The sequence below is a fragment of the Sus scrofa genome, chromosome 14 (assembly GCF_000003025.6).
Source record: "Sus scrofa isolate TJ Tabasco breed Duroc chromosome 14, Sscrofa11.1, whole genome shotgun sequence".
Taxonomy (NCBI): domain Eukaryota; kingdom Metazoa; phylum Chordata; class Mammalia; order Artiodactyla; family Suidae; genus Sus; species Sus scrofa.
In genome coordinates, this window is record NC_010456.5 from 12364443 (window position 1) to 12378241 (window position 13799).

The following is a 13799-nucleotide window of genomic DNA, read 5'->3' on the forward strand; positions in this document are numbered from 1 at the left end:
ATCCAATCACTTGTGATGGAACATGATGGAAGATAATATGAGAAAAAGAATGTAAATATTTGTATAATTAGGTCACTTTGCTGTACAGCAGAAATTGACAGAACATTGTAAATCAATTATAATAAAATTTTTTTAAATAAAACAAAAAACATGGGCAACTAGACTCCAGGTCTGAAGTGGCTGGAAGGTGATGGGGGCATTCAGTTTCTATGGGCTATTGGGAAGTAAAACTGTCACATGGAAGTCAGGGCACCAGAACTAGCCCCACTGGTTAAAAGTTGGAATTGGAAATGGGGCTCCCCTACTCCTGCAAGGAAGTTTGTATAAAACTGCAAGCAACTATTCCCTGAAGCTGTAGTTAATATAAAAATACTTGGAATGAGATCCTGCTGTGTAGTACTGGGGAACTATGTCTAGTCACTTATGATGGAGCATGATAATGTGCGAAAATAGTATGTGTACATATATGTGTAACTGGGTCATCATGCTGTACAGTAAGAAAAAAAATTGTATCGGGGAAATAACTTTAAAAAAATTAAAAAATAAAAATACTTGGAGTTCCCATTGTGGCTCAGCAGGTTAAGAACCTGACTAGTATCCATGAGGATGCAGGTTCAATCTCTGGCTTCACTCAGCGGATTAAGGATCTGGCGTTGCCACAAGCTGTGGCATAGGTTGCAAATGTGGCTCGAATCTAATGTTGCTGTTGCTGTGGTGTAGGCTGGCAGCTGCAGTTCCAATTCTACCCCTAGGTTCGGGAACTTCCATATGCCACAGGAGGGGCCCTTAAGAAAAAAAACAAAAAACAAAAAACTCTACTTATCTAGAGATGTGGGAGAGTCAAACTAAAATGACTCGGTACCTGAATATACAGTAACTGATAATGTCTGGAGCATGCAGTCACCGATACTAGATCTGGTTTTTAACCAGGGCCCTATGGTCACTGGTGAAAACAAACTAAGAGGCATGAAACAGGGTGAGATAAATGGAGGAAAAGAGGGAAAGAGAAGAGAGGAGAACTTTCTGACTTAAGATCCGTAAACTAAAATTCCAAAGCACAATTTTTAAAATGTAAACCTAGAAAGGCATCCAACAAAATCAATAATCAGAAGATGAATTCACTCCCAGATGAAATAAAAGTAATAAGTAAATTTTTAAGACTTATTTTAAAAATATGTATGTTTTGTACTCTTATAAACAATAAAATAGATAAACTGATAAATTAGCATAAATGAAATAAAAATATACAGGTATAAAAACCTTCTTAGAAATGAAGTTATGGGAATTAAGTTAGACTGAATGAACTCTAAAGTAGATATGTTGGGGGAATTAGTGTAGTGGAAAATTTTTCTGAAGAGATCACCCGGAATGCAAAATATAGAGAGACTTAAGACACTTAAAAGCATGTAATTATGCTGTTAAGAGATGTTTAAAAAAGTAGGTTGAGGGACTTAAATGTGTATCTAATGGGAGTTCTAGTACAAGGGTCATAAAAATGACTAAGAGTCAATAACCAAAGAGCTAATATCTGTGAATTTTTTCAGAATTGAAACCTTGTGTCCTCAGATTAAATCTATAGTAAGCGGGATAAATGAAAATCAATCATAGTGAGAAACATGCAGTGCAACTGTAAAACAAAAGGATAGAGGGAAACTTAAAAGCTACCAGAGAGAAGAAATAAATCTCCAAAAGATTATCAATTAGACTTCTCAACAGCAATAATGGAAGCTAGAAGACAATGAACTAATGTCTTTAAAATACCGAGAGGGAGTTCCTGTAGGGGTTCAGTGAAAATGAATCTGAATAGTATCCATGAGGATGCAGGTTTGATCCGTGGCCTCGCTCAGCAGGCTAAGGATCCAGTGCTGCCATGAGCTGTGGTGTAGGTCGCAGACGCAGCAACTCCAATCCCACGTTGCTGTGGCTGTAGCATAGGCTGGTGGTTACAGCTCCTATTTGACCTGGGAATCTCCATATGCTACAGGTGCAGCCCTAAAAAGCAAAAAAAAAATTTTTTTTAATTTTTAAAAAATTAAAATAGCAGAAGATGACTTTATTCATCTAAACCACCATTCAGGATTGAGGATAAGATAAAAGACATTTCCAGGCAAAGACTAAAATAATTTATCTCTGGCATACCCTACCTATAAGAATTTCTTCCTTTTCTTTTTGGAGGTTGGGGGCTGGACCTGCAAGCATGCAGAAGTTCCCAGGCCAAGGATTGAGCCCATGCCACAGTAACCAGAGCCGCAGTAGTAAATCCCACAAATCATAATTTTTTTTAATTTTATTGGAGTATAGTTGACTTAACTAGTGTGTTAGTTTCAGGTGTACAGCAAAGCAAATCAGTTATGCCTGGGAACTTCCATATGCCACAGGTGCAGCCATAAAAAGAAATTTCATATACCATCGGTGCAGCCATTGAAGATGCAGCTCAGATCCTGTGTTGCTGGGAATCTCCCCATATGCCATGGGTGTGGCCCTAAAAAGACAAAAAAAAAAAAAAAAAAAAAAAAACCTAACTTTTGGCCTGTCTTGGCTTCCTACATGCCTTCCTCACTAAGGTTTAATCATTTCTAGCTTCTAATTTAAAGTGAAAGATGTGCAACTCTTCTTTTCACTTGAACACTTTAGGCCTACTGTAAGGTTACTTGGCCTGATTTCAACATTGTTATGTTTCAAATTTTTTTAGAAAATCATCTGACTAGAAACTAAAAAAAATACACTTAAAAATAACTCATAATTTAAAGAGGAAACTTGAAAACAGCCAGAAGAGTAAACATGCAAGTTAGGTAGAAGGAAGAGCACATAAGAACAGAAATTAATAAAGTAGGGGAAAGAGTTGAACATTTTGTGATTTTTGTATGGTGATGACCAATGATAGGATGAGCAGAATTGGCCAAGAAGGATACATGTATTATTTGAGCCCCTATTCCTATTCACGGTTTCTTTTCTATATTACTAATCTTTTTCTTTAGGAGATATACAATATAAACTAATTAAAAAAACTATAGGACTCACAATATAGAAAATAAATTTATTGCCAAATTTTCAGGAGTATATCTTTTCCATATAGCAAGAAAATTATAGAACTGTATTAAGTGAAATCGTCAGTCATAAAATTAATTTACTGTTTATTTTACTTAGAAGATTTTATAATGGCCTTTAATAGAAATTTCTATTTATATATTTAAGATATTTTTCTTTCCCTTCTTGTAGGTTACTCAGATGAGTCGTCCAGACCTGATTCTTTTTCTGATGAAATACCTGATGGCTCTCATAGTTGGTATTCCGTCCATTTTTTGGGTTGGAAGCAAAAAGACATGCTTTGAATGGGCCAGTTTCTTTCATGGTCGTAGGAAAAAAGAGTAAGTTGAAGTAAATTATGATGTTCAAAAACTTCCCATTTACATGATTTTTTGTGTTGCCTGTGTTAAAATAATTTGAGTTTGGAGGAAGAATTCCAACAGGATTGCAGCTGCCACCAGTTATGATTAAATCTTAAAGCTAAAAACTTATTCAGAAAAGATAACCAAGTAGAACCAGGCTTAAGGTCTGTTCCTTACTAATTCAGAATATTTGAAGGAAGGCCAATCTTTATGCTAAAAAAATCCAAATTACAAGTTCCCACTGTGGCACAGCAGGTTAAGGATCTACCATTGCCACACAGCTGTGGCATAGGTCACAGCTAAGGCTCAGATTCAGTCCCTGGCCCAGGAACTTCCATATGCTGTAGGTGCAGCCAACAAAGAAAAATCCAAATTATACTCTTCTTAAAGTTAAAAACAAATTAATACTTTTATATATATTCTTATTTGATCTTTATATTTTTGTGAGGTCTGGTTTTGTATTATCATCATCTCTTTGTTATAGATGATAAAACTGAGGCACAGAGATTAAGTGCCTTGGCTGAAATCACACAGGTATTAGTATGGACTTCCATTTCCAATTGCCCATCATTCTTCCAATTTACACCATAAATTATTTAAAGAGATAGCATGTTGTTCCATTCTCATGTAGTACTGTTAAAGCCAAAATAATGAAATGGTATTAGTAGATAAAATGAAATATATTAAAGAAATTATTTCAATTCATGTTCGGCCATACTGTATAGCATCATGGTAAAATATAAGATTTGCCAAAGCAGTCTTCTGAGGGCACAGTTAGGGAATGTTTAAATTTTTTTTTTTTTTTTTTGGCCATGCCTGTGGCATGCAAAAATCTCAGGCCAGGGATCAAACCCATGCCCCAGCAGTGACAATGCTGGATCCTTAACTGCTAGACCATCAGGGAACTCCCAGGAATCTTTAATTTTTTGACCCCATAGTTAATAAAACAAAACAAGACTCTGAAGTATTCACACAGGAACAAATGATTTCAAACTTTTTACTAAGTATATATTTTATATGTATATTGTATTTGATATCACAAATTTTAAGTCAGTATAGTATATATTCTTACAATTTTACTTAACCTAAGTTCCATGGAAGATGGATTTTGGGAGATAGTCTGTAAAACTCTTTCAAGCTTCTATTTACAATGTTAATATGTCTTGTATGGGATAATGTACTTTTTTTTCATACAACTTAAGGTACCACACTAACAGAATCTATATTTTCTAAAATACCACTAATTAGTAGTTTCTGTTATACAAATTAGATTGAGATTTTTTTTAAATCTGTATCAAAGACTACTACTGGTGATATCAGATAATGCATTTCCCTTGTAAATACTGTTTCATAGGGCAGAAAAAGAAAGAGGCGAAGATTAATTCAGCAATAACAAAAATGTATTTCCTAGGAATTCATCCTTTGAGAAAGTCTAGTGAATGCATACTATGTGCCATGAACTGTTTTGGAATACCAAGGATTCAGTAGCAAGTAAAATAGCCTAAGTCTTTGTGTTTGTGAAATACCTTTCCTTGGGGGATTTAATGTGTATTCTTTGAAAATTTTAAATATATTTTATTTTGTTTTTTTGTCTTTTTAGGGCTGCACCTGTGGCATATAGAAGTTCCCAGGTTAGAGGTTGAATTGGAGCTGCAGCTGCCAGCCTACACCACAGCCATAGCAATGCTGGATCCTTAATCCTCTGAGCAAGGCCAGGATCACACCTGTATCCTCATGGATACTGGTTGGGTTCGTTACCGCTAAGCCATGATGGAAACTCCTGAAAGTTTTAAATATGTGTATGTGTGTATATATATATATTTTTTTTTTTTCCTCTCTATCTCTCTCTCTCTCTCTTTAAGGCCACACCCATGGCATATGGAGGTTCCCAGGCTAGGGGTCCAATGGGAGCTATAGCCACCAGCCTACGCCAGAGCCACAGCAACTGGGAATCTGAGCCGAGTTTGCAACCTATACCACAGCTCACCTCGACACCAGATCCTTAACCCACTGAGCAAGACCAGGGATCGAACCCGCGTCCTCATGGATGTTAGTTGAGTTTGTTAACTGCTGAGCCATGACAGGAACTCCTTAAATATATTTGAATCACCGCTACAATATAGTTCTAAGGAGAGGGTTTGAATTAAATATTCCTGGTCACCTGTGGACCATACACAAACAGCTCTGTAATAGTGTTGTATTAGTAATTCTGGATAGCACTAAATCCAAGCTACCCTTAGGAGGAATCACCCTAGTTATTTAGGGGATCCTGGTTGGGCCAGAATACTTTTGAAACTGGTTAGAATTCCCAAGGACCCCTCTATTTGTTTTTCTGTAACCATGGATCCCCCCCCCCAACCTACCCACCCCCTCCAACAAAGTCATTGTGAGCCTCCAAGCAGGAACAGGGCTCTGGACTAGAGTGCAACTCCTTATTCTAGAATGCAAGAGTATGAGGACCCTACAGCTATTTCTAGCATTTGTCTGGTTTAGCCTTTGAGAAATGACTATAGAGTAACCTTAAGAATGGTTAGTTGAGCACTAACCTTAAGATGGTTAGTCGAAGCAGTGTTCTAAACATTTTATGTATTGTTAAACTTTTAATTCTGTAAACAGACTTGTGAGGGAAATCATCATTTTACAGATAAGAAACAGGCATAGAACCAAGGTTTAATAGCTAGTGAATGGTAGAATTGAGATTCAGGCCCAAGCAGTCTGACTCTTGGCCTCTAGTCTTTGCCCTTAGCCCCTCCGTTATGCTGGCCTAAAGGAGACTGGCTTCTAAAGTTGTGCTAATTCAGTTAGTGTTCTTCCGCTGAGTGAAGCCACATTTAAGACTTTGCTTATGCTTATAAATCTGACACTGTTGGAAATTTTTTTGAAATCTTATTTTGGAACTATTTGGGTCATATTATTTAATTTTCCTGGACCTGTTTTCTTATTTGTAAAATGAGAGGACAAACCTTCACCATTTGAAGGTGGATTAAATTAGAATGACTGGAAATCAAATTTTGTTTCTGGATTTTGTTTATTTTTTTCTGCCACTCCATAGCATGTGGAGTTCCCAGCCCAGGGATCAGATCACAACCTACGTTTAGAAAATAAATTTAGGAGTTCCCGTCGTGGCGCAGTGGTTAACGAATCCGACTAGGAACCATGAGGTTGTGGGTTTGGTCCCTGCCCTTGTTCAGTGGGTTGAGGAGCCGGCGTTGCCGTGAGCTGCGGTGTAGGTCACAGACGCGGCTCGGATCCCGCGTTGCTGTGGCTCTAGCGTAGGCCAGTGGCTGCAGCTCTGATTCAACCCCTAACCTGGGAACCTCCATATGCCACGGGAACGGCCCAAGAAATAGCAACAACAACAACAAAAGACAAAAAAAAAAAAAAAAAAAAAAATTTAGCAGTCCAGAGTGACTTGGGGAGTTCCCGTGGTGGCTCAGTGGTTAATGAATCTGACTAGGAACCATAAGGTTGCAGGTTCAATCCCTGGCCTTACTCAGTGGGTTAAGGATCCAGCATTGCCGTGAGCTATGGTGTAGGTTGCAGACGTGGCTGGGGTATCCCCTGTTGCTGTGACTCCGGCCTAGGCCAGCAGCTACAGCTCCGATTAGACCCCTAGCCTGGGAACGTCCTCGGGAGTGACCCTAGAAAAGGCACAAAGACAAAAAAAAAAAAAAAAAAGAGTGACTTGGGATGTACGTATGTATGTATAAATAGGGCCATTGATGACAGAACAAATGTTGTTTTAACTACTTTGATTTGTTCTTCTATCTAGTTTTTGACATTTTGGTTTTAGAATATACGTAAACATTGTTTCATCGTTACTTTATGATTGGCTTCTAAACCATTTAAACTTAAGTTTGGAGTTCCCATTGTGGCGCAGCAGAAACGAATCCAACTAGTAACCATGGTGTTGTGGGTTCAATCCCTGGCCTTTCTCAGTGGGTTAAGGATTCGGCATTGCCTGAGCTGTGGTGTAGGTCGAAGATGTGGCTCAGATCCTGCCTTGCTGTGGCTGTGGCGTAGGTCGTCAGTTATAGCTGCAATTCAATCCCTAGCCTGGGAACCTCCATATGCTGTGGGTGCAGCCCTAAAAAGCAATAAATAAATAAAGTTTGATCCTCAACTGTTGTTTTCCTTGTTGACTTTTGGAAATTTCTTTGATCACTTAGAACCTTAGTTTCTTTGTCTTTAAAATGGGGATCACAGTATTCTTAATGAATATCTAACCCATCTTAGAAATACCTTTTTAGGGAGTTCCCCATCATGGCACAGCAGAAACAAATCCAACTAGGAACTGTGAAGTTGCAGGTTTGATATCTGGCCTCGCTCAGTGGGTTAAGGATCCGGCGTTGCCGTGAGCTGTAGTGTAGGTTGCGGACGCTGCTCAGATCTGGTGTTGCTGTGGCTGTGGCATAGGCCGGCAGCTGTAGCTCCAATTGGACCCCTAGCCTGGGAACCTCCATGTACTGCAGGTGTGGCCCTGAAAAGACAAAAAAAATAAAATGTGTGTGTGTGTGTGTATGTATGTGTGTGTGTGTATGTATATATATATATCTTTTTAGGACATTAATCTCCATAATAAAAACATTAAGGATTAAAGAATACATGGGAGTTCCTATTGTGGCTCAGCAGTTAAGGAACCCGACTAGCATCCATGAGGATACAGGTTTGATCCCCGGCCTCGCTCAGTGGGTTAAGGATCCGATGTTGCCTTTAGCTGCAATATAGGTCACAGATACAGCTTGGATCCCACATTGCTGTGGCTGTGGAGCAGGCTGGCAGCAGCAGCTCCGATTCGACCCCTAGCCTGGGAACTTTCATATGCCATGGCTGCGGTCATAAAAAGACCAAAAAAAAAAGAAGATATGTAAAATACTTGGCACAATGCAAGTACTCATCAAGTACTACTTTTCTTTCAGCCCTTCTACTCCAGCACTAGAAACAACAGCAGCAATAATAACTATGATCTTTTTCTAATTTGAAAGCTTAGAATATATGCACTTTCTCAGTTTATGAGTCAATCTTTACATGTTGGGGTTTTTTTTTAATGAAATTATCTAATTTTAAGTTTATGTATGATTCTCATGATCATTTACATAAACTGAGACACTGATCTTTGCAACTATTTGGCTCTTAATTACTGCTTTGTTGAACATCATAAACCTCTATCAGCTTTTAACTCTTTTGTAGCAGTTAAAACTCTTCTGTTTTTGAGATAATTCATCCTCTTAATTTTTTTCTTAAGCCTTTAGTATGTCTGAGACTTAGTCATATATTTGCTTAAATTAATTTTTCATGTTTTATTCTGCTTATGATCATTCATGTTTATTCCCATAATAGACAGCTGCTTCTATCATAAAATCAACTTGTAATCTTTTTTTTTTTTTTTTTTTTTTGTCTTTTTGCCTCTTCTAGGGCCACTCCCACGGCATATGGAGGTTCCCAGGCTAGGGGTCGAATCGGAGCTCTAGCCGCCAGCCTAGGCCAGAGCCACAGCAACTTGGGATCTGAGCTGCATCTGCAACCTACACCACAGCTCATGGCAACGCCGGATCCTTAACCCACTGAGCAAGGCCAGTGTTCGAACCGGCAACCTCATGGTTCCTAGTCACATTCCTTAATCGCTGTGCCACAACTGGAACTCCTCAACTTGTAATCTTAAAACAGTTGCTCTTACAAGTTAAAAAAGGTGTCTATGGGAGTTCCTGTTGTGACTCAGCAGTAGAGAACCTGACTAGTATCCATGAGGATGTGGGTTCGAACCCTGGCCTTGCTCCTTGGGTTAAGGATCCAGCATTGTGAGCTGTGGTGTAGGTTGCAGATGTGGCTTGGATCTGGCGTTGCTGTGGCTCTGGTGGAGGCCAGCTGCTACAGCTCTGATTTGACCCATAGCCTGGGAACTTCCATATGCTATGGGTGTGGCTCTAAAAAGACCACCACCCCCCAAAAAACCCATAAACTATACAAGAAAATAGTTTTTCTGCTTTATAGTAATATCTTTGTAATATTTCAGTGTCCTAGAAAATCATAAATTTCTTTAGCTGAAGGGACTTTTAAAAATGATGAAATTGCATACTTTAATTTTGTAGATGAAGAAAATTAAGGAAAAGGAATACTGACTTGTCTAAGATCACATATTTATTGATGGAGTTGGAACTAAAATCCTGATTTCCTTATTCTAATACAAACCTCCTTCCATCATACCACTTTAGGGGACATTTTTTTTCTTATGTTCTTTCTTCTGTCAACAATGTTACCTTATATGTGTCCTAAAAACATTATTTGATGAGCAATTAATTTCAAGAATAACATCAGTTTGTCAAAAAAGTATTGGTTTTGCTCTGTAAGGATGTAGTCTGTATCTTAAACTTGGTATTTTGTTGTCTAGGATAGTGAATGAGAGCCGACAGGTACTACAAGAACCTGATTTTGCTCAGTCCCTCCTGAGGGATCCAAATACTCCTATTATAAGAAAATCAAGAGGAACTTCCACTCAAGGAACATCCACACATGCTTCTTCAACACAGCTGGCCATGGTGGATGATCAGAGAAGCAAAGCAGGGAGTGTCCACAGCAAAGTGAGCAGCTACCATGGCAGCCTCCACAGATCCCGTGATGGCAGGTAAATTTTATTGGTATTTTAGTTTATTTCATATGCTGAATTCGAGTCACACAGCATCAGAAGGAAGAGCAGCCAGTTCTGAAAAAGAAGTTGATCATTATTAACCTTTTTGAACTTTACTAGGTGCAGTTGTCACAGATTATCGTCAAATTTAATGTCATTCCGAGGAGTTCAGAGTTTAGACTTGCTACAGTAGGCAGTATTGAGTCATTGAAGGATATTATTGATTAGGGAGAAGGCAGGGTAAAAGTGGTTATTTTAGTTAAGATTAATTTAGCAAACAATTATAGAATACTAAGGCATTGTGCTAGGGTCTGGGAATACAAAGATGATCTAGGCATGATCTTTGTTCTTAATAAGCTTAAAAAAGATAGTATAGGGAGTTCCCATTGTGGCTTAGTAGGTTACGAACCCACCTAGAACCCTTGAGGATGCAGATTCGATCCCTGGCCTTCCTCAGTGGGTTGAGGAATCCAATGTTGCTGTTGCTGTGGTTGTGACAACTGTAGTTCCAGTTCAGCCCCTAGTCTGGGAACCTCTGTATATTGCAGATGTGGCCCTGAAAAGCAAAGGAAGGAAGGGAGAATAAATGAGATGATATATCTAGTTGCTTGGCACAGTGCCCATCTCAGTAAGTGCCTGATACCGACTTTTATTATTTCATAAGTTAATAATTAAGTAAAATGTACATATAATGGTATAGCCCAGAGGTAGACAAGTTTTTTTCTATGGAGAGCCACATAATAAATTACTTTAAGCTTTGTGGGTCATATGGTCCTTGTAGCAACTATTTGTTTCTGCTGTTATAGCATTAAATAGCCATAGACAATATGTAGTCAGAATGGAATGGCTGTGTTCCAGTAAAACTATTCACAAAAATAGGAAGGGGGCAGATTTGACCAGCAGGCCATAGTTGGCCAACCCTTCTGCTTAGTAGCATGGAGGAGTGCATGATTATTTCTGGTGGGGAGGGGTTGGGAGAGTTTCACAGAGAATATTTGAAGAAGGCTAGATGTGCTGTCTTGTTAAATTTGATTGTGGAGACACTAGAATTAGAAACTTCTTAGGAGTTTGGAATAATTCAGTTGAGAGTGATGAAGGCTTATGGGAGAAGTGGCAGTGGCAACAGAGGAAGAAATGATATGAAAGATATTTAAAATGAAGAAATGAGGAGTTCCCACTGTGGTGCAGTGGGTTAGGAATCCAGCTGTAGCAGCTCTGGTCACCTCAGAGGTATAGGTTTGTTTCCTGGCCTGGTGCAGTGGATTAAAGGATCTGGTGTTGCCACGGCTGCATGTTGGGTCTCAGCTGTGGCTCTGATTTAATTCCTGGCGCAGGAACTTCCATATGTCATGGGTGCAGCCATAAAATTAAATAAATAAATAATTAAAAAATAAATAGAGGATTTCCCACCTGTGGCTCAGTGGTAATGAACCCAACTAGTATCCATGAGGACAAGGGTTCTATCCCTGGCCCTGCTCAGTGGGTTAAGGATCTGGCGTTGCTGTGAGCTGTAGTGTAGGTTGCAGACACGGCTCAGATCCAGTATTGCTGTGGCCATGATAATGGCTGGTAGCTACAGCTCCAATTTGACCCCTAGCCTAGAAACTTCCATTTGCTGGGGATGTGGCCCTAAAAAGAAAAATAAATAAATGAATGAAATGAAATTATAGGAATTGGTGATGGATTAAAAGCAATTGGGGAGTAAGAGTGTGCCAAAGATTTTTCTAAAAAAAAGATTTCTAGTTTGGGAAACTGAAAGAATAAAAATTCCAGTGCCTAAAATGGAACATATTCTATGTTCACTTTAAAACATGTCTGTTTCTACAGCTGGACTGTATCCTTCCAGTCTCATTCCAGCCTTTCTCTCAACCTTCTGTGTCTTCCCTACACTTACTCTCTTTTTAGATCTTTTGGTTTGTTCTCTCAGGCTACTTTCTTTTGCCTTCTAATTTGGTCAGCTATTCTGTGTTTTAAAAAGGGGCAGCCTTTCTTAACTGTGATGTATTTTCTATCTTTTATCCATTTCTATTTCTTTTCCTTGCCAGATTTTTGAAATGAATATTTTGAACATTCTCTTTTTACCAATTCCATCCTTCATTTTTTATATTTGTAGTCTTTTTCACCTTCGTACACACCTAAACTATACCTTCTAACATCACCAATGATCTATTTTTAACCACATTCAAAGATCCTTTCTCTTTCCTGCCTTTTCCTCACATTTAGCAGTCCTATATGGAAAACATTCTTGGAGTTCCCATCGTGGCTCAGCAGAAATGAATCTGACTAGTATCCATGAAGACCCAGTTTCAATCCCTGGCCTCGCTCAGTGGGTTAAGGATCTGGCGTTGCCATGAGCTGTGGTGTAGGTCGCAGACACAGCTCAGATCTGGCATTGCTGAGGCTGTGGTGTAGGCCAGCAGCTACATCTCTGATTCGACCCCTATCCTGGTAACCTCCATATGCTGTGGGTGCAGCCCTAAAAAGACAAGAAAAAAAAAAAGGAAAAAAGAAAAACATTCTTCCAAGTGCTAGAGATACAGGATGGAAGAGAGAAGAGTAAACAGTCAGTTATAATATACTTTAATGGGTATGATAAAATCATATACAAGGTGCTTTAGGATCCCAGAGAATAAAACCATTTAAATCATCATCCAAAGTCTTAAGAAAGCTTCACTGACAAGTTAGCACTTCTACTTTGAATAGGATTCAGAGGAGGCAGTTGGAAATTAAAGACAAGAAAACAGCATATTTGCAGAGGGAAGGAGGACAAACAGTTAGGTACCAGGCAACTGTGGGAGATGAAATGTACTGAGGTTTGGATTTTGTTTCCCTTACAGCAATGAGAAACTATTAAAAGACTTTGAGCATTGGGGTGATAAAATCAGATTTTTATTTTAGAAAGATACTTTTGGCAGCAGTACAGGAGAAGAGATTGTAAGTAAGCCCAGTTAGGAGTTTTTACAGAAATTTAGAGGTATTAACTTAGGACACTCATAAAGAGGAAAGAAGTCAGAGCATCTTTGAGAATATGTTTGTAACAGCACCTTCCATGAACTGACTCTCAGCATTATTTGTTATTTGACTTATTATCCTCTTTCTTTTCAATAAGGAACAAACAATTACAGTATAACTCCTATGCATGTAGCATTCAGTATATAAAAAGATATATAGAAGAAAGCTAAAGTATAATTTCTCTGTTCTAGGAGAATAAAACCTTATGGGAAAGATAGGACATATACATAGGAACCAATTAAAAAATGGTGCAAGCAAGCATATAATTAAAACAGTGAGTATTAGAGATGAGCAATATTATAGAACTTCAGGAAAGGGAAAGGTCAGATTGGCCCGTGAAAATATCTGCGAGAAGATAAATAGGGTGAATGAATGGTAATAAAAGATAAGTTCATATTGAGTAGAGAATTTCTGAAGGCAATTAAATATCGGGGGATTTCAGCCTCTGTAATATGAATGGCACTGGAGTTTAGATAAGAAAATTTATAATTGTTAATATAAGGTAGTTGGTAATTAAAACTGTGAGATGGAATCCCTTAGCTCTTAATAAAAACAGACGAAGAACAAGACCTCAGTAAATACAGTAATGATAATAATACAGTAAGAATAGCCTCTCATGTGATTCAGAGAAAAGCTCTAATAGACTTATGAAGGAGTCTAAAAAGTATAGTGTCATAGATCTAGGGGATAGATTATGACCTCCTGTAAAGGCCTTTCCTGTCTCTCTTCTTAATTAAAATCATACTCATCCTTTAAAGTCTGCTTAATTCCCA

The 13799-nt window shown here is 38.4% G+C and overlaps 1 protein-coding gene across 3 annotated transcripts in view; it reads left to right on the forward strand.

The window, feature by feature from the left end:
* Nucleotides 1-13799, forward strand: part of FZD3 (frizzled class receptor 3) — a 113642-nt gene that overhangs the window by 83316 nt on the left and 16527 nt on the right. For all 3 annotated transcript variants that reach the window (XM_001928787.6, XM_021072308.1, XM_013982684.2), the window contains 2 exons: nt 3220-3368; nt 9778-10011. In XM_001928787.6, the coding sequence (XP_001928822.1) occupies nt 3220-3368; nt 9778-10011 (383 nt within the window). The remainder of the gene's footprint in view (nt 1-3219; nt 3369-9777; nt 10012-13799) is intronic.